Source organism: Cyprinodon tularosa, unplaced genomic scaffold, assembly GCF_016077235.1.
Source record: "Cyprinodon tularosa strain WSP-4 unplaced genomic scaffold, ASM1607723v1 ctg132, whole genome shotgun sequence".
Taxonomy (NCBI): domain Eukaryota; kingdom Metazoa; phylum Chordata; class Actinopteri; order Cyprinodontiformes; family Cyprinodontidae; genus Cyprinodon; species Cyprinodon tularosa.
In genome coordinates this window covers 1,173,034-1,198,114 of record NW_024038137.1, presented here as the reverse complement: position 1 = coordinate 1,198,114, position 25,081 = coordinate 1,173,034, and the positions used below count along the sequence as shown (strand labels likewise).

Genomic DNA, 25,081 nt, shown 5'->3' with positions numbered 1-25,081 from the left:
TGTACTTTTTTTTTAAACACCATCAAAAAAAAGCTACCATCCTTTAAACAAAATCAATATAGATGCTCTGTATCTTATTACAATCATTCGCTCTGGCCTGGGCCTTCTTCGTTTGAGTTAGAGTTAGACCAAGGCATCAGCCGGAGAAGATTTTCAGCCAATATGTATCGGCCGACATGTGCATCTGTTGGCCGATGCATTAGTGCATTCAGCAGCCATGCCTAGAGTCACATGATTGCAACTTCGCTCCCGCCATCATAAATGAGAAAAGCATGTTTTAACATTTAACCTCAGAAAAAATTAGTAAAACACTGGGTCAGGTCCAAATTGCGGAAGGATTCCCTGGATCTAACGTGGGTAAGTTTGCATGTGCATGAGTGCATACAGAGAAGTGTGTGGGACATTCTGCGTGTGCTTACCGTGCTCCACATTGGCCATGCGGTGCATCAGAGGAAGCCAGACGAGACATTCGGGAGGCTCAGCTACAATGTCTAAGAACATGTTGAGCATCACACGTTTCTACACATAAAAATAAAAAAATTATAAAAAAATTGCAAAGAAACATCACAACCAACATAATCAATAGCTATTTCTTCCATTGTTTTTATTTTTTATTTTTTACAAGGAAGATTTAAAGAGAAGCAGCAGGTGTGTTCAGATCAGATGAATAAAGCATACGTACCTGTTGTGGGAAACAGGAGCGTGCCACAGTGTGGGTGTATCCAAACGATGGTCCTTCATGTAGAGCAGTGGGCAACTGAAGAGCCTCTCTTAAAAAACTGTCAAACTTAGACAGAACTAAGACCCCCTTGGAGTCAGACACCTGAGAAAACACATCTATAAACAGAAATACTATTTTAATCAGAATCAGATCAGAATCAGAAATACTTTAATAATCCCAGAGGGAAATTACTTGACCATATTATACTTAATTATATAACCATGTATCTAAATATCTGAACAGAGAGCTTACACAGAGTAATATATACCTCTCTAAAGGTTTCTACTGCTGTAAGTTTTTCTTTTTTCACCCTTTTAATGTTTCAGATCAGAAAAAACTGGAATTAAAGCAAGAAGCACTTTTCCCCACGATGATTTCACTTACTAAGAGATAACAAAATCAATACGAACGCATGTGAAAACATTATCAATTTAATGCAGTTAGCCATTCCCTGTACCTCTGCCTAATTACTGGTAGATTTGTTGGATAAAAAAAGCAATCATTGAAATAGAACCAGACAGTACGAAGTAGGATAAACGTAACAATTTATATCACAATCTAATCTTAGAAAAGACTTGACTGATGCCTATTGGTCTGAAAGTGTTACAAAGCCGTTTCTAAAGCTTTGGGTCTCTGGCAAATTACAGTGAGAAACATTATCCACATATGGGGAAAACAGGAACATGTAATCCTTCCCAGGAGCTATCAACATAAAAAAAGAAAACATCCTGAGTGAATAAGTGGCTTGTCTAAAGGGTCACAACTGAACCAAGAACAGCATCTAAAGCCCTGCAGGTCTCATTTGCCGTATTTTCACGACTATAAGGCGCATATAAATGTCTTTTTTCCCTCAAAATGTGCGGTGCGCCCTATAGTGCGGTGCGTCCTATGTGTAATGTTACTGCGGACGTTGTTGAGACCACCATGAGAACGTTAAAGGGGGAAGTGTGGGTGTGGATTGTGTATAAAAGAACAGGTAGGTGCTATATGCAGAACATTGTTGTCTTAACAACCCTGAAAATGGCAAAGAGACACGCCTATAAAGCACAGTTTAAACTGAAGGCTACCAGCTACGCAGAGGAACATGGAAATCGAGCAGCCGCGAGAGAATTAAAGATTAATGAATCGATGGGTCGCAAGTGGAGGAAGATGGAAAACGTACTCCGACAGGTGAAGAAGACGCAGCTGAGTTTCCGCGGTGGCCCAAGTTGGAGGAAAGACTCCAGCGGTGGATCATCAAGCAAAGAACGAGTGGGGCCAGCGTTTCGACGGTCACTATTCGACTAAAAGCAGTAACGCTAGCGGAAGAAATGAAAATTGAACATTTTCAAGGAGGTCTGTCGTGGTGCTTTCGTTTTATGAAACAGTGCCGGAAAGTGACTCTGACAGCGAAGAAGGGGAAATTGGCATGTCTGATTTAGCGCAGCTGTTTAATTCAGAAACAGCGGATTATGATGACTTCAGTGGGTTTTAATAATACTTTATAATAAATACTTGAATAAAGCACAGACATACTCAGTTTTGCTCTTGCTCTATTTTTAAATACGCAGTAGAGGTATTTAAACGTAGTAGAGGACATGTACCGGTATATAAAACCCGCGCCCTATAATCAGTTGCGCCTTTTGTGTGTGTTAAAAAATACAGTAATGGCACACATAACTGAGACTGCACCTTTTAGTATGGTCGTGAAAATACGGTAACTAAATCTGTGGTTATGGTCAAACAACTGGGCAAGAAATGGCTTTGCTGGGATGTTTGAAAGACAAAACCTCTGATGATTAGAAAATGACACAAAGCAACACCCAAATAAAAAAAAATTAAATATTGAAGCTCTTTAAAACTTTTGTGAAATTCATTTGTGGACTTAAGAGACTTAAGAGTACATACATTTTTTTTAAATGTATGTAAATCTGGAACACACAACTTTTCCCCCTCACACTCAATGGTGCAGCTGGACAACAATAATAATAAAAGCACTTTCAAAAGACCAAAGGAAGGATTTTGGAGTGGCCTAGTCAAAGTCTGGTCTCAAATCCAACAGAGCGTATGAGGTATGGTAGGAAACCAGCTGTAATCTCAAAATCCAAGGCCTTCAGCTTCAGTTAAACTAATCTGGAAGATTTGCTTTGTGGTTGATTACTTTTTAACATAGAGCCATGTTGGTTTGATTGCTTTTATTTAATAAACTACTTTTTGTATATCTTTGTCAAATTTACTACCTTCAGACTTCTGTTACTGGAAGCTAATTTATTTATTCCTTTATATAAAAACATATTTCAGTGTTTTTAAAGTAATGTTTAAAGTATCTGAGCAAGCTAAAACAATGACTGTTACTCACAGCGCAGTTTATCTATCAGCTTCCCTCCGCAAAGTATAGAGAGCATCGCCTTCACAGAGAGAACCGTCAGACGGCTTTCTGGATCACTAGAAGAAGAGAAACAATTAATTTCCATGTCACTAAATAAATGTTCACTCTTTTTAAAAAGGTTACCAATCAACGGCGGCCAGAATAAATTCGACCAGGAGGACGGTGCACTCTTGCGGGTTGATGATGTGTGTGGTGGGAAGGCGTTTGCTGAGCTGGTTGAACAGGGAGGAAACCAGGTTCTCCAGTCGGGTAACTGAGATACCTGCGTTGAGCTCTACTGCGTTCAGCCCGGCGTCCCGAACCGCCTCGATCACGTTGTAAATGTCGATCAAATGCACTGGAAGGAGGACGACAGGAGATTAATCAGCTACCTCTCCCCTTCTATTTGATGGTATACCAGTTTAAACATGCAATGATGATACCCACAGTTGCATCTCTTCTGTATAAATCTGAGCTTGCAGGCAGTTCGATATGTGGAGAGACAAATAGAATCAAAGTCCTTTTCCCCTGTGGAAAAAGGAGACATCAACTAAAGTTTGGAAAATCATGATAGTCTTCTCCAAGTTATTTTCTTATAAACTCCTAAATCATATGAACCATGGTGGGAATGTTGGCTACGCGAGAGAAAAATATATACTGAAGGTTATTCATCTCACCGAGCTCAATGAAGATCTGTCTCCCCTCTGCTCTCGCAGGAACCCTCCCTCTTTCTCTCTGGGCTCCTTCCGCCATCACCATCCTACATAAAATGCACAATCATATGGAAAAATTTCAAACAACAATTCCCAATTAAACAATTGATTTTAACAGAGGACATTTTGAAAGCTAAACTCAAACCTTCAGTTTATTGTAACAAAGATGCGCTATTGCACAAAACTTAAAACAACTAATAACACTTTAAGAAGTTTCTCAGTTCCAGAAGAGACTATATTATCTCATTCAAACACTGTTTTGTTGTTTTTAGAAGACAAGCAGTAATGACTCTAAAAGTCCGGATTTGTCGTTTTATAATTTTTTTTTAGTTTTAGAAGTAGGTTTAGATTATTTAAGTCATTTGATCAAAGTAGTTTGTAACAGTTTGTCAATTTTTTTTTCTGAAATCTTGCAACATTTTTAAATCCACCAAGATCTTTCTCAAGAAGTGCCTCCCTCCCTGTCAAAAGTTCATACTGTACTTCTGTTTCTTTACTTGCACAGTTCTAACTGATTATAATCTGGCTGCTGAATAAATAAATGAACAAATGTAAAAAGGAAATAGAAAGATTAATGAATGCAGCAATGAACAAATAAATGAACTGAGGAATACATACATACATGGATAGATAAATAAATGAACAACTAAAAGGATAAAATAATAATAGAAAAGGAAAAATGAGTGAATGAATGGAGAAATAATACATTCAGATAGGGCTGAAACAATTAATGGTGATTAATCGATTATTGAAATAATAGTCAACTAATTTAGTAATCGATTTATACTTAATTGGAATATAGAGATGTGAAAACATGCCTTTAGTTGACAGAGTGACCCACTTAGAGCAGTAATTATATCAAAATTTTAAATTAAAAATATGTAAAAAATGTTGCATTTAAAATAAAAAAAAAAACGTTTTTTTTTGTGTCGTCATGCTCTATCCAATCTCCTAAAGTGGAAGAGTTTTTGTTTCACCTGGTTTATTTCTGCAAAAAAAATCTTCTTTAAGGAATCTTTGGCTATCGGATTATTAATCGAGTAATCGTAAAAATATTCTATAGATTAATTGATTTGCAAAATAATTGTTAGTTGCAGCCCTACATGGAATTTTTGAATGCACACAAGAATGAACACATATTTAAATGAATAAAATGATGATTTAATTGATAAATAAATATATTTATCAATATATGAATATACATTCATAGGATATATGAATGAATGCACAGATAAAGAAATGGACAGATGAAAAACGCAGAGAAGTTAAATAAATAAACAAAGGAACAAATTAATAAGATAATAAATGAAAGGATGAATAAATGTGTGCAGCTCAGAGAATGAATAGACAGACTGATTACATACAGACAGAATGTTCTTACCATGTAAAGCAAGTTCAATACCTTTCTAAACTTTTGCAGATTAAGCAGAAACACTGATAGGAGCTACTGGCAGATCCATCCTAGTCTTCGCTTGCTTACTGAGGCAGACTGGTCTGTGGATTGAATCAACATGATCTTTTTTCTCAAACTAAAGCCGATTACACAAAGAGGGTAAGTATATCTAAATATTACTATCCAACGAGTCACAACCTAAACAAGCCAAATTAATAGTACGCAAGAAAATAAAAAAAGACTCTAAGTACTTATCTACTTTCTATTTTTAGACACTGACTCGTGCTAATGTAATCAAAAACGGGCAGAGTTCTCATTAAACAGGCATAGTAGCAAGGGCAGCTGAGGAAATGTACTATGCAGGGTGTTAGTGTGACAATCTGACAGACAGAAGGGGGGGGGAAGGAATAGATAGAGGGAGAAAAAAGGAAAATGTGAGAAAAAGATACAAAAATATATAAAGATAAGCTGAACAAAGAAAATGAAAGTTAGTTACTCGAAGCATGTTACAGAAAAGACAAAGTTAGGCAGAAATATTCTTTGTACAAACGTGGTGACAAGTCAACCCCCCAGCTCACTGACGCACATTCCAGAGGATTTGAAGGCTTTCAAGGAGACTCTGTGCTTCATCCAGACAAAATGAGGATCCCTCATTTAACTTTCTCAGGATTAAACTTATTCCCATGCATTCAAACTGTTTCATTCTCTTTTAACAGAAGCGAGTAATGTGAATAAGCAATTTAAGAGAGACACTAAACGACCACAATCTACCGATTTACAGATTTTGTTCATTATTTCAACCTTTGCAGGGTGAAGTTGAAGTACCAGATCTGCAGTTATCCTCAGGAAAAGAGCAGGTTTTGTTATCTAGAGTGGTTCAATAAGATCTAGATCAATCTATGACACCAGTCCTGCCAATAAGAACAGCAAGCAATTTATTTCAACTCGTCAGAGTGCGTAACATTAAAAGCATTTTAATTTTAGAAACTAAATCTCTCAAAATGATTAAAGTTTAAATCATTATCTAGAGAGCCTAAAAATGGACCAACTACATTTCAAAACTTTTAGAAAGTTAAAGCAGAGGGATGTAATCACCCCTTTTTATGGTCGATTATAAACTGCCTTAAAAGTTTTACTCATGAAAACTAAACAGAACCATTCGATCGTTGACAGTGTATTAGCACTAGTTTGAGTTTTGAATGCAACTAAATTGATTTGGTTTGGCTTTCCTGCTAAAAAAAATTATTTTGTTTTTTTCATAAGACAGTCCTATAATTCGATTTATGTGAAGTGAAAATGAAATGACTGTCATTTGGGCTAAAAGATTTTGCTAAAACAAAAAAAAGAAAATTGAAGAAAAAAGTTGCATTTGTTTCATGGCCTTGAAACCTTTCTTATCCAGTTTAAAAGTCAATCAACTGAAGGACTGAGGTTTTGAGCACAACCAAATTTGTTGCCCTTACATGTAGTTCTGGCAGACTACATGTGGGTAATCCATCTCTCCTTGTTTCATGATGATAAACATGCATGCAGTTGACTTTTTGTATAAAATATTGTATAAAAATAAAACCTGTCACTTTAGTTAAGCTAACAGATCTAAAAGTTACTCTTAAAATAAGTTAGACGGGTAATAAGGATGCTGTTTGGGACATTAAGTGTCACATTGCAGTTTCTGAGGATTAGGAATAACTTGTAATGGCTGAAAATTAACCAGGGAGGAGCATAAATACTTGGAGAAACCAAAAACTATTTTCTCTGAGCATGTTTCTTGGGATTTTTTCCCCATCAAATACCAGTGGTTTGGTGCTATTAACAATAACTAAGCTTATCCCTCTAACTTATTTCAGTACATGGAGACAAAAAACAAATGTACCTACTGCTGTTATTGTAACTGTATTTTCCACTTTCCCCTGTTCAAGTAGAAATTAAACTATGACACATATCAAGCATATTTGTAGATTATGGAATGCCAAAGAAGCATCAGTGGCTTTGGAAAGCTTTTTGGAAAATAAACCTTCAGCTTCCGAGGCACTAAAGCAGCTAATTTACATAGAGTAAGCTGTTCTGACCAGAAGGCAGTTTGCTTTGTAAAAGAAAAATACAATTTCTAATTAGATTATTTAAAATTCAATGGTTTCAAGCTAAAAAAAAATGGGAAATAACAGTTTAACAATGCCTGAAATGTTGTATACGAGGAACCTTTTCAGGCTGGCTCTACACATCAACCAATACTTCCTACACCAGAGGCTCACTCTGCTCAGAGTGCCACTCTCCACCTGCCAGTGGACTGCAAGCTTCCTGACGTTGTTTGGAAGAAAGACGAGAAGAAACTGCATTTCCTACGGCAACTCAAGAAGAACATCCTTTGACAGGAGTTACCAGTTATCTTCTATTCTACCATTATTCAATCTGTTCTTTGTTCGTCCATTTCAATGTGTTTTGGCTTATCCAATAAACAGGACAGGTCCAAACTGCCATGAAAAAAACAGGTATGCAAAGTAGATCTTCAGGACATTCCTGAAAGGACTCTATCAAGGACAGATCTAAGGTCAACTAAACAACCAACCTGAGAGGCTCCTTCTGCGTGATATTTCTACAAGCATGTGGCTCAGACAATACATATATTGAAATTAAAATATGTGTAAAATAATTCAGCTATAGAATCAATCTACACGTATAATGTTTTATAACTGAAAGGTTGGTTAAACGGGTGGATGAATAACAAGCTTTATGACCTCTAATGGTCACATAGATGAGCCAGAAATAGCACTGTGACTGCTCCCAATAGCATTCTTACCAGTTACCACACTGGTTCCCCACAGTGAGCTTATTTCTATCCCAGCCTTGGTGATACCTACTCCCAGTCTGCCTGTCCATGTCTGTGAGGATGAGTAAAGCTGACATGGGAGAACATTTGGCCGGTGAGTCTGTTTCCTATTTTAGCTGTAAAAGCTTTCAATCCTTAAAGATACAATTACTCTCTCACAACTCTGTCAGAGGACTGGAAAGGGCTTGGCTGTCATTTTCCCATTCACTGAGTAGATCCTGGTTACAACTACTCAGAGATTTCAACAAACTTTACCTGATATAGAATAGTGCTACAATACAATCGTTGTTCACTGTTGGGTTTAGTGTTGCTACGATACCAATATCAGGCGGGGGCTCCGATCTAGCACTAAAATGTTGGTATCGGTATCGGCGAGTACCAACAAATAGGGCACCAATACCATTTTGAGAGACAAAAGTTTATTCAACTATTGTCATCCATTCCAGGTAGGCAATTAGCCATTTTAGTTGTTTTCCTGCTTCACAAAGGTATGCAGCAGCTTGACAAAGCCATAATGGCAATTATATTACATCCAAGTAGTATACAGTTCTTCATATATTTGTATATATATATTAGGGATGGGACGATTTATGAAAACTGTCCGAACCGTTTGGTTTGATTGTCTCGGTTCGATTCGCGTGTGTTTCGTTCGGTTCATGCGCTGCTCCTTTTTCTCACAGGCGAAGCGTTAACACTCCAGAGCAGAAGGTGGCGGTAATGAGACCAAAGCCAACCACCAGTAGTAAACAAGAAGAAGAAGAAGCGAAGCAGCGTAGCCGGGTGTAGCAGGGAAAAAAATCAGTTGTTGTGGAGAATTGTGTGGCTATGGCGAGTGGGAAAGAACAGGAGTTGGAAGACGCGCCAGCAGCACTTTATAGGTCTGCTGTATGGGAGCGCTTTGCATTTAGAGTGACCAACGATGACGGCGGAAAGAAAGTTGTGGATAAAAGTGCAACAGTGTGCAAGAATTGTGCAACACGTTTTGTTTATGCTAACAGCAACATGACCAACATGTCATGCTAACCCCGAAATCCCATATACTCCATCAGCGCTCCACTCCGCCCCGCTGCGCTCCAGACCGCCTACAGTCTCCACTGTGGCTCCCGTCCGCTCCCCTCTGAGTCCCTTGGAGATGGTAGAGGGCATGCGCGAGATGATTAAATTCAAAGCAGCATAACATACGGAAATGATCCAGGGTTTCCGCGCCTCATTTAAAATAATTACAATCCATTATTTTTTGGGGAATTTTTTCATTAATTTCATAAATTTTTATGGGATTTCGGTGTAACAATCAACATATACCGAATTGAACCGAACCGAAAACCGTGAATCGAACCGAACCGTAGATTTTGTGAACCGTTCCACCCCTAATATATATATATATATTAGGGACAAACAACCATTCACATACACATTCAGACCTAACGGGGAATCTAGAGAAGCCAATTAACCTAACAGTCATGTTTTTGGACTGTGAGAGGAAGCCGGAGTACCCGGGAAGAACCCACACATGCTCAGGGAGAACATGCAAACTCCATGCAGAAAGACCCTGGGCCGAGAATCGAACCCAGAACCTTCTTGCTGCAAGGTGGCAGTGCAACCCACTGCGCCACTGTTACAGGGTTACTGTAAAACTATGAGCTTTTTCTGAATTATTTTAACAATTAAAACATAAACCTTTAACATTGAAAGACTATTTCAGATCTTTCCATACAGAATTTTCTCTAAACCAGCTCTTAACAACTGCAGCATCATAATTGATAAAAATATATCCAGATATATTCACAGTTGCCATAACGCATTCGAAATCACTCAGATTATTTTACACAATAAAACCAGCAAAAACTAAACCATGCTCTATTAGGCTGCACTACAGCTGAGTTTGGGCACCAAGAACCAATTACAGCCGATTCTAACCTTTAAATTTTCTCAGAATTGTTTAAATTCTTAATTTGCCATTCCTTGTTTCGATGCCCAGTAGGTTGACCGGAGGAAGAAGCCATTGGATAGCAATGAAGAAGTATCTGCAGAAGTGCAGGGCCCTATCTTTGAAACACTGCACCCGTGTTGCGCGTCTGCAGGTTCCCAGAGGGAATTTGTTCCCCATGTATTCTGAGCACACCTTGTGCAGGGAGAGCAGATTCTTTGTTGTACTCGTCTCTTACATCATAGTCTAACACATACCCACTTCATTTCCAACAAGATCTTAATAGAATGAAAGTCAGTGTAGCTTTATTCTTTGTGTATTTTATCTGGGATCTGTTTCATAAAAAGTCCACTAACTGAAGACCAAAGTACAAATTAACGTAAAGTAAGTAAAATATCCCTACTTCCAGGCATAGTGTAGGTAGTGTGAACTATGCAGGGGTAATCAATTCTCTGGAGAAACTTTCTTTGGCAAAACATCTGTTGCACTATTTTTTCTTCTAAGCCTCCAGCCATCAGCATTGCATTGCGCCGCTGTCAGACTGGGTTAGAATACTAAAACTTAGCCTTATTCGGTATAAGAACCTGCAGCATCAGACACAGGATATACCTAAATTTGTTTTATCCATCTATCCATTTTCTGTCACACCTATCCCAAGTGGAGTCGCGTGGGGTGCTGGTGTCTACAGCTACAGTCGAGAGGCGGGGTACACCAGGTCGCCAGTCCATCGCAGGGCCACACATAGACACACAAAGACAAACAACCATTCACACACACACCCACACCTAAGGACAATTTAGAGAAATCAATTAACCTAACAGTCATGTTTTTGGACTGTGGAAGGAAGTCAGAGAAGCCGGGGTACCCGGAGAGAACCCACGCATGCTCAGGGAGAACATGCAAGCTCTATGCAGAAAGACCCCGGGCTGGGAATCGAACCCGGAACCTTCTTGCTGCAAGGTGGCAGTGCATTAAAAGGCTCAATAGCAGCCTTTTGATGGTGCTATTGAGCAGCATTAGAAAAACTAAATTCTTGATTAGCATTTTGGTATTTTTTTTAACCTGACTGGAGCCAAGAAGTGGCCTTATAAAAGAGTAGCACTGTGTTTGGCTTTAACATAGACCGCATAAATGCAGGGCATGATGCGGAGAGGGCAAGTGTTTACAGCACTGCAGACTGCATGTTTCCACTCGGTGCCTGTGTGGGAGCTGATTCACACCTGCGTTGCACCATGGTGTTTTATTATGGCTGACATTTGCTGAGCTTACAAAAAAAATAAAAATAACAGAGGTTCTAAGCAAACACATTAAACACAAGGTTTGCAGCTCAACAATGAACACATATGAGCTAAATCTGGACACAAAAAGAGAGCAGCATAATTCAGTTCTCCTAATTAACACTGTTTTCTGCATGCCTGTGTAGTTATTGTGCATAAGAGTGTGGTCATACCTCTCAGAGTCAGGAGGTCACGTAGGACTGGGGGGGGGGGGTTCAATAAAGGACAGCTATATAGGGCCACAGGGAGAGAGTGAAAAAAAAAATTGTTAGGATGTAGAAAATAATGTAAAAGGTTATATTGGGAAACAAACATAACTTATGTTTGTTTCTTTACACCAAAAAATCTAAATCAGGGATAAATCAGTCATTGACTTCAAAATAAAGACCTTCTGCTACATGTTGAAAGAAACAAAAATAGGAAAGTGTTTTTTCCCATTATCTAACGTGATGCTCTATAGGAAATAAGAAGAGGAAGTTAATACAGCACCAACAAAAACAAAGTCGACATAATCCATCTTACAGTGCGAACTACGACTACCCAAACAATCTAATTTTAACATCTTTATAATCAGTTATATTTCTATCACAGTTGATTTAGTGTTTGAGTTTTAACAGATTGGATATTTCATACATTTTAATCAAAAAAGGCTTGTTTAACCCATTTAGGCCGGGAAAGCATTACCGCATTTCTACCATTCAAGCCGGGGGTGCTGTTGCGTCATTCTACCATTGACGCCGGGAGAGCATATAAGTCAAGCAAGAAGAAAGAAGTTTTTTTCAAGCAAACATGGAGGAGTTTGACAGAGAAGAGTTGTCGGAAGGCAGTGATTTTGAGGAGTGTGTCGGCTTTGATGACGGTATAGATGAAATGATGACTTTGAACGCGCTGAACCAATCGAACCACCACCGCAATGCACGGAGTGTTTTCAACCGCACACCTGGAGTGAAAGTTGATTTGCCTGCAGACGCCACACCGCTGCAGGCATTTGAGCATATTTTTAATGAAGAACTTTGGATGCATCTAGTTACCGAGACGAATAGGTACAGTGACCAAACAAACCAAACTCCAACAAGAGCAAAGATGGCAAAGTGGTCACCCGTGACTGTGACGGAGATGAAGACATTTATTGGGCTGTGTATGTAAACCTCTCTTCAGGACGCAGTTCCCCCAAAATATGTCCCGGGACAGATTTGTGGCCATCTGGAGGTAGGTTGTATGCAATTTATAACACAGACATATGCATTATTATGCATAATAATACTGTTAATAAGTAATCATCAGATAGTTATTTATGTAATGTTTGTTCTTTATTTTGAAAACGTTTTATATTGCACATTCTCAATGAAGACATGATCACATATGGAAAAAATAAAAGGTTGAATTTTTTTTTTTTTTGATTACTGCTTTTCACATTTTTTTTTTGGAAGAATTTCAAAGATAAAATATATTTTGAGTTCTATCTGCTACAGAAGCTGAGATATCAATAATTAAGGCGTTGACACAGTTGCTGAATTTACAGAAAAACTTCAGGTTTTAGGGGTATTTTTTAAAATCGGCCATAGGTTTTTAAGGTGTTTTTTCCAGGCGTTTTAGGCCTAAATGGGTTAAAGAGATATAAAAAAACGTACCCTAATTAACCTGGCCCTGCGTGAAAAACCAAAAGCCACCTAGATCTAAAGATCTATTGTCCAGTTCATGTAACAACTCCATTTAAACATCTGTTTTAGCTGGTAATGAGTTTTCTGTAGTGTTGTTAATCATTTCTGGTACGCTCTTTGCTCTATAATTGCTTAATTGGAGCCTCACAGAACAGCTTTTAAGAACTATTAGTGGGTTTAAAGTCCCAGCATCTCCACTGGATACGGGCAGGGCCCTCTAAAACCTTGTTTTTCATATGTTTTGCTGTTCCATTTAAGGACAAAGATGTTGTTTAGATGCTGTTTAAAGCTAGCTTGTACATACGATCACAGACTTGTAGCTGGACATTTTTCTTCATCTAGTACCTGAAAAAGCAAACCATTTCCATCATGCTACCACTGTGTTAGACTGTGGGTATTATGTTCTCTTTCTAAATTGGTGTTAGCTTATGCCAGATGTGATGGAAGGCAAACCTCTTAAAATATAGTATTTGTCTTGGTATACCGAACATTTTTCCAGGAGTGTTACTTGAATGTCAAGTTAACAGACGGCTCAGAGGAAACCTAAGTTTAAACTTGTTGTGCATTGGTGGTCCGTGTAAATGACAGGCAAACTGCTCTCCTTTTGATAAAAAAATAAACTAAAGTGGGAAATAAGCAGTTTCCCAATAACCAATAAAAAACGAGAAACAGAAAAGGGAAATGTGTAGGAACTCCACCAATGAAGGTTAATTACAAATCAAACTTTGCCCTCGTTTTTCAATTCCAAGTTTTCATAAAATACTCTCAGAAGGTATAAGTTTTTTATTTAGATTCAGGAGAAAAATAAAACAAAACAAAAAATTGTTGTTGTCTTGTTTTCTTATTATTTATTGGAAAACTTGTTTACCTAGCAGACAATCATGTGTGCAGTACAGGTTTATAAATATATATTTTGTTTCACATATTTATTTAATTTCTTCTTTTTTTAGTTCATATTTGAATAATTTGGGCATGACGAGTAGCCTTTGGCTTTTTCTTTATGCCTACTTTATGTTGTCAGACATTTTGATTACAATTAAGTTGTCATTTACAATTTCCTTTTTGTATTTACTCAAGTTGTATTTGGCTAGAGGAAATAACATCTGTTCACAAAATAGTGCAAATAACTTAATAACTCAGAGTCCTTAAAGTTAACTTATGTTAATTATTAGTTCTGCTAACCTTTCAGCTCAGTTTGCTGTTACAAACTTTACTCATTAACAACCCCCACAACACTAATCAAGCTCTGAGTACTGCACTGATTAGCAACCTAAAAATAAGCTGCAATATTTTGTGATTAAATCCCAAACTAGGGGAAAAAAACAATTGAACCTGAAAATGTTGCAAACTCTTTTTATAACAGCCTCAATTATCATAATTTACCATTTCAAATCTGTCTAAATGCCCCAGCTGTGAGCTACTGAATCCAACTGTGTTTATCTCCCTGCCTAATCATCCTCAAATAGATCATTTGTGCTGAAATCTGTTTTAGTGTATCAACTAAAAGAATTATGCAACAATAAAAACATGCAACTGTAGTAGCTTTGAGGATATAAAAAGCGAGCATTACGTCAGAATGGACCACCCAACCAGTACACCTGTTTGATAACAGCCACCCCACAGACTCTCCTCAGTACTAATAGACCTGCATCGAAGCAAGACAAATGGATCTGAAAACAAACACAAACCCTGCTTACCGGAGGTTTCCTCTTTTTTTCCAAATAGTGAAGGTAATCCAAGCTACTTTTTGGTTCAAACACCCTGAAGCCTTGACTATTATCAAAAAGCCAGCCTCACTAGACTCACCTTGCTCCGAAGGTGAACCAAGTAGTTCAAATTGTCTTTTGTCAAAGTGAAGAAGCACCACAAAGCACAGAAAGGGTCGTCTATCAGACGAAGGGGTACTAAAGAGGGTGTGTACTTGACAACTTCAGAACCATGTGACCAAATTACAGCTAGCAGCTGTCCGTCGTTGTCAACCTCTACACCGACAGGGCCCTGACCACCGGTAGAGTGCGTGTTAAATTTACATTAACATGTGCAGCAACTTTAGACGGCAGCATAACTGAAGAGCCTCTGAGCGCCATCTATCCTCTAAATGTTTACTGTATCACACAAGCTATCATGTGCACCTTCACTGCAAAAATCTCTGGAAACCTTGATTAAATCCACCAAATTAGCTTGGAAGTACAGGAGAGTGAGGTTTGTGGGGCTGACGGCAAAACCAAGCACTAAACTCACTGACATATACAGTGTCACAAGTATTCACAGTGCTGCACTTATGCAGCATTTAGTTATGCGACAGTCATTTTTTTTCCGAATAGGATGAAATATATATGTTTCCTTAAAATTCTTAACATTGTGCCCCACTATGACAGTAAATTATTATTTTTTGAATAGCTGAAGAATGTTTTTATCATGTGTATAATAGGGCAGTGTATCAAGATTTGTAGTTTATTACCACTTTCTCTAAGCTTACTATAAGGAAACAATGTAAATATGACAAATAAGCAGTCACTCCCATATATAGCTGTTGTGTTGAGCTATTTATGCAGTTGGTCGTGAGCTTTTGTTAATCTCTAACATTTTCCCGGACTTATTTTTGGTTTAAGAAACATAATTAACTGTTCTAAGTGTTCCATCCTATAATACTTTGAGTCAGTTGCTGACGAGCATCTAGGATTGATTGATCAATTGTCTATAGACATACGTGATAGGACTGTTTCAACATGTAAACTAGCTATCTACCATCTACTGAAGGTCCTTATAAGCACAGTGGGCTCCTTTCTTAATAAATGGAAGATGTTTGCTATCTAAACTCAGCAACTCAATGGAGAAGGGCCTTAGTAAAGAAGGTGACCGAGAACCTCATGGTCAGAGTTCTAGTGTTCCTCTAGGAAGGGAGAATCTTTGCACCAATAAGGCCTGTAGGATAGATTGACCAGAGTTACTTTTATAAAAAGACAGCTCATCTAAAGTTATCCAAAAAGACACTAAAGAATTCTGCAACCATGAGAAACAAAAGCTTCTGCTCTGATGAGACACAGATTGAACACCGGTGTAAATAAAAGTTGTCATGTAGGAAGAAAGCCAGGCACCACTCGTTACCAGGCCCAATACCTTCCCTACGGTGAGGAATGGTGGTAGCAGCATCATGCTAAGGGTTTATCGGCAGCAAGAACTGGCGCTATAGTCCGGATAGAGGGAAAGTGTAATGCAGCAATGTAGATAGACGCTCAAAATGAAAAACTCCAGAATGCTCTAGACCTCAGGCTGGAGGGACCGTTCATGTTTAAAGACAACAACCCAAAGCACCAGGGATGGGAATCGAAAACCGGTTCCTGTTCAGAACCGGTTCAGTGTGTTACAGTTCCATGGCACCGTTTGGCAGCTCACTTAACGATTCTCTTAACGGTTCCGTACGACATGACCATGCAGAAACACCTGCGTACACAACATGGCATACATTTTAACGAATGCTGTGTTTTTGATGCTTCTGGACGGAAGAAAAAGTTACGATCAGCATGGAAGGCAACTCTGGTGGTAAGTAGCTAGTTTTCTATCACTGGCTGTGCTTAATGTGATTCCTAGTAAATCATATGTCATTTCTGGACATAAACCAATTTCCTTCCTCTCTTTGGGGTTATTAAACATGCTACAAAGTTGCTCTGCAGTTTAGGGAGAGAAAGGTGACGCTCGTTTATTTAAATCAGGGGGAGATGAGTTTATTTCGCGAAATTGTACAGTGATGCTTTTTCATTCAAAGGATGCGTTCTCAATTGGATTTAGATGACTGTGACAAGACGGGTAGCCTGGCTGGCTCAGAGGCTGGCAGCTCCCGTTCAATGCCTTCTGTTTTCGCCGAGGCAGGCAGAAATAGAATGTCCCAGGCGAAGGTAGATGAATGTCACCGTGCACTTACCAAGTTAACTGTTTCACAGAATCGATAATAGAATCAATAAGGAATCGAATAGTTTCACAGAATCGTTAAGGGAATCAGAATCGTGAAAATCTTATCAATTCCTTACCCTACAAAGCACACAGCCAAGATCTCAAAGTGGTGGCTTCAAAACCATACTGTTAATGTCCTGGAGTCCCCAAGCCAGAGTCAAGACTGAACATCAATGGAGAAATCTGGAAATGGCTAACCACAGCAGACTCCGATTAAACCTGATGAAGTTTAAATGACCAAATGATAGGTTGTGCTTAGCTTGTGGCATATTAAAAAACACTGAAGTTGCAATAGCAAGAAAAGGGGGTCAGTAGTGTATTAAGCAAAGGCTGTGAATAATAAAATTAAAGTTGTTTTTTTTATATTTAAATTTAAAAGGATATCAAAAACACTAACATTTTCACATTTTCAGAAAAAGGCACTGTCTGCAGTATCTCAAGTAAAGATATTTAAATTTCTTCTTTTGCCCCAAATTGTGACTTACACCTATACCTGAAACTAAAACATGAGCTGCTCCATTACCAAATGTAAATTAATTGTTCCTTAGCTTGAGGTGCACCTCTGGTAAAAAAAAAAAAAAAAATCCATAAAATCTGTATTACAGTTTTCAGTGATCCTGCTAACAAACCAGCAATGTTGCCTTTTCTTATATTTTGTGTCTTCTCTAAAATACTGCCGTTCATTTTGAGTGCAATGCTGAGGCTGCCAATACTCACTGCTGCTACCCTCTGGTTTAGTGGGGAACTGCTTGTTCTGCCAAATATCCCTCTCACAATCTTTTAAAATAATCCTGTATCCAATAATGATCTGCAGCAACGCCAAAATATAATGCATTGTTCCTTAGCATGAGGGACCACATTGTAATTAAAATCCATCCATAACTTTTCAAGTTTTCCTGTGCATAGAAGGGCAGGCAAACATACAAAGTATCCTAAAAACATAACCTCCTTGACGTAGGTAATAAGGCTGTACAGCTTCATGGGGGAAAAGAGCAGCACTGTGAATACAATTTGGATATTTATATTCTTTTATTGAAGCCTACTGCAAGAATGTGTTCGGATTTTTTTATTAGAGTAAGGTCAAAACTAATTTTATAAATGACAAGGACAAGGTAAAGTATAATGAATTTAGCGGCAGGGGTAAACATTTTATGCCAAGTTCACACCGCATACGATTTGAGCAGCAAAAAAGCGCCTGTTGCTTCAATTAAGGCATGCAAACATTATAGTTAGATGCACCTCAAGAGCTCCTTTGATGCCTCTGAAATGCATCTGTTGCTCAGACGACTTTGCGACACAAATGCAAACAAAGGTTCACATTTGCCTGCGACAAGATGATGGGTAGGGCTGGGCGATAAGACGATACATATCGTACGGACGATAGAAAAGTGTCTATCGTGCTAATTCTTTTCTATCGTTTCTAACACAATTGTATCTCGTATTCATGCAAATATTTTCCATGGTAGACTACGACAATCTTATTAGTGTAGCCACGTAGCCTACACACAGCTTATAAGTGATAAACAAGATTTATTTTTTTTTATCCACAAAGAAGCGGCGTCCTGTGGTTTTTGCAACATGACGCTTCTTTACGGGTTTTTGACTCACACGCGGGTTTGCGACATGCTTTACGTTACTTAACTCATGAGAGTTGGAGACGCAGGAGGCTGAAGTATTAAACCTGTGGTCGCAACAAACAGAGACAGCTACGCAGGCAACCCAAGATAAAGAAATTTTACCAAAAAGAGGGGGCACATCTGTGATTTGGTTACATTTTGGATTTAACAAGTCCAACAAGGAGCAGACAACATTTGCAAACTATGCTACAAGACTGTTCCCTTACCCGATGGCAACACGACAAACCTCTTCTAATACCTAAAGAACCACAGTAATTTAATTTAAATACCCGTAGGATTTGAAAAAATGTGAAGGATACTGTAGCCATACTTCTACCTCATCTTATATTGTTGCACCACAATTTATTTTTCTAATTTGTGACAGTTCTATAAATGTCACTTCAAAATAAAGTTGAAAAAGTAAGCAATTATATTATTTTGTCATATTTTTCAGAGATTTGCTGAAAATGTACTCAATTGGAGCATATTGCGATATATATAATTATTGTGATATAAAATAGTCCATATCATGATATATGATTTTTTCCATATCGCCCAGCACTAATGATGGGAATAACATTTAAAGCAAAATCGGAAAAGCATTGGTATTGGCAGATAGCAAAATGCTTCGATCGGAATTGGAAATGTAAACATATGCATCAGTGCATCTCTAATGCTAGGTGGGTTGTGTGCACGAGTTGCAGAATTATTAACAAAGATTAAATGAGTTCACTCTACACAGTTAAATGATTTAAATGTTTGATCTTTAGGTTTCTAGAAACGATCTGTGCTTATGATGGACGACCACACAGTGAATGAAGGGGGCATGGTCTGAATTCTCCAGAAGTAAATAGTATAAAATATGCATCAGATTGAGGAAAAGCATACACACTTGCATTTATATATACACCGCATATCTATATCTATATATATCTATATAGATATACCGTAAATTCTCTAATATAGGCCCGGGCCTTTATTTCACTCAAGTGCATCGCGGTCCAGGCCTTTATTGGATAGAGGCCAGAATTAGAGACAGGCCTCTATTGCTATTTGAGCAAAACAGACTACCAGTGGAATGAATAAAAATGAGATTTTGTGTCTATTTGAACCTATAAAACACTAGGTTCATTTATTGAAAAAGTACAGTTACCATGTCTCGCTTGGTTTGAAGTAAAAAAAAATAAAAAATCCTCCAATTCTGTTTAATTCTCCTCCTCAGTTTTTCTCCTCCTCTTCATCTCTCCCTTTAATCTCCTCATCACTCGCGCTCCTCCTGTTCTGCTGCGTGTCTGTTCTCTTCCTCGCGCAGACGGGCAGCAGTCAGGGCCTGTCGTCCAGCTGCGCAGGGCTGTGTTACTTGTATGTTACTTACTACCACAAGTATAATGTTGAGGTATGCCCATAAAAAACGTTTATAGCCCTGGCCTGTATTAGAGACCGGCCATTATTTACCTCCTCTGACAGCGAGACCGGCCAATGTTAGAGTCCCGGCCGCTATTGGAATACAGGCCAATATTAGAGAATTTACGGTATATATATATATCGTATATATATATCGTATATATCTATATTGTATATATCTATATATATATATCTATCTCTATCTATGTATATATATGTATATATATATATATATATATATGTATATATATATATATATATATAGATATATATATATATATATATTAGTGCTGTCAAAATTATCGCGTTATTAACGCGAGGCCATTTTAACGGCGATAATTTTTTTAACGTGAGATTAACGCTATGTGGTTTTATGGTACAATTTTCCAAGTACATCCCGCTGCAGCCTGCGAGAAGGCGGGGCTATTTTCCCCCAGTGTATGCATTTCTCATAGGCTTCGAGAGCGGAGCTCCTCAAGGGAAAAAGACGCTCATACACTGGGTGACGCTAGTGCCTTTTCTTTAAGCCCCACCACCAACAAACAAGTTGAGTGTCTGGTAACTAGTAGCAACCTGAAATACGCTGAGAACACAGATTACTGAGGTGAAATGGAATCTGCTACGGCACTCTTGCCGTCTGTGTACGCCACAGGTCAGTATCACGTATGTGGGTGTGTGTGTGTGTGTGTGGGTGGGTGGGTGTGTGTGTGTGTGTGTTCTCATTTTTGTTAAGAGGCTGAAAAGTAACTTTCTAGAGCATAGACTACCTCCATCTAGTAATGTCGGTCTATTGATTTTGATGTATTGATTGAAAATTGTTCATTATTATCTTGGTTAATTAACATCTAATGTTAACTCTACTGCATTTTATAGCAGTAGGGTAAAATGCTTGTCTTTGTTCAAAAGACTGTATTAACTGTAAAGACTGTCTTTTACATCAGCCTGTTTTCAGGGCCTTTTTTTGCCTACATATTTGTTATTTTTTGCTACATGCCTCCCCATCTTCTTGCCATATGTTTCTATGGCATAAATCAGCATCTGTGACCTGTTCTAATTTAAAAAAAAGAACATTGGCACAAACCTAGCCTGTATGTATTTTTTTGTATGTCATCGAGAGTATTTAAATGATTTTCAATCAGGAAAAAAATGTGCGATTAAAATGCGATTAATCGCGAGTTAACTTAGGCATTGATGCGATTAATCGCGATTAACAGCACTAATATATATATCTATATATCGTATATAAAGATATATACCATATATATATAAAGATATATACCGTATATATACCATATATATATATATATATATATATACCGTATATATACCATATATATATATATATATATATATATATATATATATATACACCGTATATATACCATATACCATATATATATACCATATACCATATATATATATATATATATATATATATATACCATATATATATATATATATATATATATACCATATATATATATATATATACCATATACCATATACCATATATATATACCATATACCATATACCATATATATATACCATATACCATATATATATATATACCATATACCATATATATATATATATATATATATATATATATATATATACATATATACATACACTCTGAACAAGACTATGCAAAATCTAACCGAAAAATTTTAACAAGCACAAAGGAAGTTATTTATAAAAAAACAAATTAATGATGAGGTTAATCTGCCTCCTCTAAAATAACTGGGAACCCTTCAGACTCTGCCACAGATCATATTTCATTGTCTCACTTGCACTAGAACTAACTTGCCCCACCAACATAGGCGCCTGCATTGTTTAAGCCAGAACATTCAATGCTTTATAACGGCAGCATCAAATTACAGCATGCATATCCTATTATTAGGCTCCACTCTTGCAAATTCACCTTTGCAGAGATCCAGATCAGATTTGATTCAAACCAGCTCTTCTATTTCCTTTATTCATGTATTTACAGAGGAAATCAAAGCAAGAATGATTTAAATGAAAAAGCAATAGAGAGAAAGAAATGGAGCAGGATGACGATGTAACAGAAAATGAGTTGATTTAAAGAAACCGGAAGGAAGCATGAAAGAGTAAAAAACCGAGTTGGTGAAAGGAAGAGGGTGAGCGTGCAAGACGTGCAGATAGGAAGTGAAAGTTGTGTCTTATGTTGTGTGGAGAGCAGACTGAATAGTGGTGCGAGGATGATGATGTGAACAAGATATAAAGCCTGAATTACTTGCATTCTTCAATTTCATTCCAAAAAAAGTAGCACAGGGAACATTTCCAAATTCACCTGACTTTTTGTGCAAACACACATCAGTTTCAATGACCTCAGAATAACCTGAACAGGAATTCAAACAAGCTCTTACGCAAATATACTCTCAAGCATCGCTGAAAGAAATGTCAATTCTATCATAGGAACAAGTCTGCTGTGACATTTTTCTTCCTCGTGGCAACGCTACAAGCTACGTTGTGCTCCAGCTCAGAGGATTCACTCATGTAAAACAGTAATTGGCTGAAGAGCTGTGAGGCTGCTGTGAACTTTGCAGCAATTACTCCAACATGCAAAACGAAGAGCGCTTTAATTTCACTATAATCTGATTCCTGTGGAATTATTTAAACCAGACTAATCATAGGTTTTATCCTCACTGCTATTATCTCCCCACACACAGAGAAGATAGTTGCAATGTTCGGCTGTGCAGCAAAACCAACAACTTCAGTCTTTCCATATGCATGGAAAGATAAAAGCTTTTGTAAAGATAGAACAGATTCTTTTGCAGATCTACTTCCTTTTTTTCGCTATAGGCTGGTGGATCCCAGAAAAAGAAAAAAAAAGCAGATGGCTAATTCTTGTTTGCCGTTTCATTTCGCCCTGTTTTAAGTGTAAACAAACCCTCCCTTGCCAGAAGCACACAGTACGTACCTAGCAGGCTGAAAAGTTGTCCGCACATGACCCAACTTATCAGATCTTTTTATCTGTTCTTTTCATGGTCAACTTTTTAGCTACTTTCTTTGGAAAGGAACATGAGATGAATAAATCTGCGTAAAGGTTTCAGTTGCAAGTTAAAGGAATGTGATTAACTAACAAAAAGATTGTGTGCTGTAAAAAGAGTCATTTATTAACAAATGGCTTTTTTATAAAATCTATTTGTTGGACAGAATGTTCATCTGTTTGATTCAATTTTCCTTTTTCATTTTATAAACAGGGTGCGTTTATATTATAAACTGTATTGCTGTATAATTAACAACAATTTTGATGCATTTATAAAAAAAAGAATAAAGTTTAGTAAAAATTAGATCGACTACGATCAGCGACCGGAAGATCATTATGAAGACCACAGATTTTTTTATGCTAGTTGTTGGTCGATGTTTTTTTTGGTCAGAGGGCCCAAAATAGGGGGACAAATCATCCAACAACAGGGGGAAGAGGAGAGAGCATTCTGAGCACAGATAGAAGCAGAGGGGAATCAGTGTAAGACCACAGAAAGAGTAATGAGATAAGGCGGCTCAAGAGGAGAGTGGAGGAGCAGAGTTGCAGATCAGGGACGCGCAACAAAAAGCTTGTCTCCGCCACCTCCTTGAATAAAACACTGGTCAATTCATGATACTTTCTCATCTCATGTAACTTTGATACCTAATAACACAATGTCAATGTACATTGAACAGGAGTTGAAGAATTTATGGATTTCATGCTGGTGCTTGTGTAGTGAAAATTACCAAAATCATTCTGATTCTTCAACCGGGAAGCACGTAACATTCCCTATAAAGCGTAGGTCCTCTCCATCAATAATTTTCTGTTTGCAATCCTAGAGGTAAGCTGTGGAACTACTTTGGTGCATCATTTAGCCCATGATTACTTCCTGGTTCCTAAGCCAATCATATAAGAGTTGACAAAGTTGCCAAAACCAAGCTCAGCGTTTGGCATTTCATGTGGACAAAATGAGCAGCAGCCTGCAAACATGGAAGTCAATAAGAGAAACTGACCAGGGATAGTCCAAAAAAGACCAAATGGGGGTTAAAAAAGGTTTAATACTGGTGACTTGTTTATAGATGGAGAAGTCTTAAAGATATTTAATAAAAAAAAAAAAAAGATGTAGAGATGATTAAGTTTCTCCAAGAAAGGCAAGCACCAGTTGTTGCTTTTTTTGCTTATTTCCTGAACAAATATGTTACCTAATTTTTGAAAGCAATGCAGTCTGATGTCATGTCCAACAGTAATGATCAAATGACTCTGCATCACTCTTTGCATGTCTATATCAGTTGAGCACATTGGAATTTTACCGTAAATATCTGACAACAGCATATACCATATAAACCTTGAATTCAGCTGCTTATTCCTCCTTTAAAGTTGGTCAGGAGGTGCCAGTGGTTTGATAACTGGGTCAAATAATGGTAAACTAACACTGTATTGTGCCTAGTTTAAGACTAACAGTGTATAGATTTTTTAAATGTATTATAAGTGAAAACAAAGGCAAAAAGGGATGGTTGAATTTTACAATAGGGGTATAGTATATCATTTAGAGTTCACCAACCAGGATTTTCTAGATATTTTATCATAAACAGACCCATCCTCAGCTATTTCATCAAGTTCTGAAAAAAACCTGCTAATGCGCTTTCACTGAAATATAGCTGTGCTGAAGCAAATTAAGAGGATAAAAGCCCCAGAAGACTTTGCTACCCTTGATTTACACTAAAATATGAAAGGTGTATCTATGACCATGAGAAAATAAATACACATTATTAATAATGCAATATTTCAGTAAGCTTCCAGCAAACTGTAGATGCAACAGTGCTTTGTTTTGGTATCAAAATAAGACCAAGTTTGAAAAGCACTTGTTTTTTATTTGTTTGTTTTTTTAAGAAAACATAAAAACACAATGATTAATTTCAGTATTTGGTTTAAAACAAACTCCACTAGTCCTAGAAAACAAAAACAATAAAAACTGCCATTGTAATTATTTAGATTAATAATATAAGGGTAATTAAGAACATGAATCTAAATGTTTATGATAAGAAAGTGTCAATCCTTCCTGCTTTGCAAGATCCAACCCAAAAACACTTTTTTTTTTAGAATGGGGGTTATTTCCTGAACAGTTTTTCTGGTATTTTTTTCTACTCATGCATTAAGCCCACATTGTTACTGTCTTCTGTAAAATAATATAAGTTGTCACATAACTGTTGCTTTTTTATTCTTTTAAATCAAAATTCCTCATCAAAAATCAGAT

General features: G+C 37.4%; 1 protein-coding gene across 5 annotated transcripts in view; it reads right to left on the bottom strand.

Annotated features, from left to right (window-relative positions):
* The window catches only part of LOC119778368 (dystrobrevin beta-like), a 55,368-nt gene that overhangs the window by 29,186 nt on the left and 1,101 nt on the right, over positions 1 to 25,081 (bottom strand). For 4 of the 5 annotated variants that reach the window (XM_038277561.1, XM_038277557.1, XM_038277559.1 and 1 more), the window contains exons 2-8: positions 11,379 to 11,434; positions 3,746 to 3,828; positions 3,516 to 3,596; positions 3,213 to 3,426; positions 3,060 to 3,145; positions 683 to 837; positions 420 to 519 (exon numbers count right to left, since the gene is read on the bottom strand). In XM_038277561.1, coding sequence (XP_038133489.1) covers positions 420 to 519; positions 683 to 837; positions 3,060 to 3,145; positions 3,213 to 3,426; positions 3,516 to 3,596; positions 3,746 to 3,827 — 718 coding nt within the window. In that variant the 5' untranslated portion in view covers position 3,828; positions 11,379 to 11,434. The remainder of the gene's footprint in view (positions 1 to 419; positions 520 to 682; positions 838 to 3,059; positions 3,146 to 3,212; positions 3,427 to 3,515; positions 3,597 to 3,745; positions 3,829 to 11,378; positions 11,435 to 25,081) is intronic. The other variant, XM_038277558.1, reaches the window with a different exon arrangement.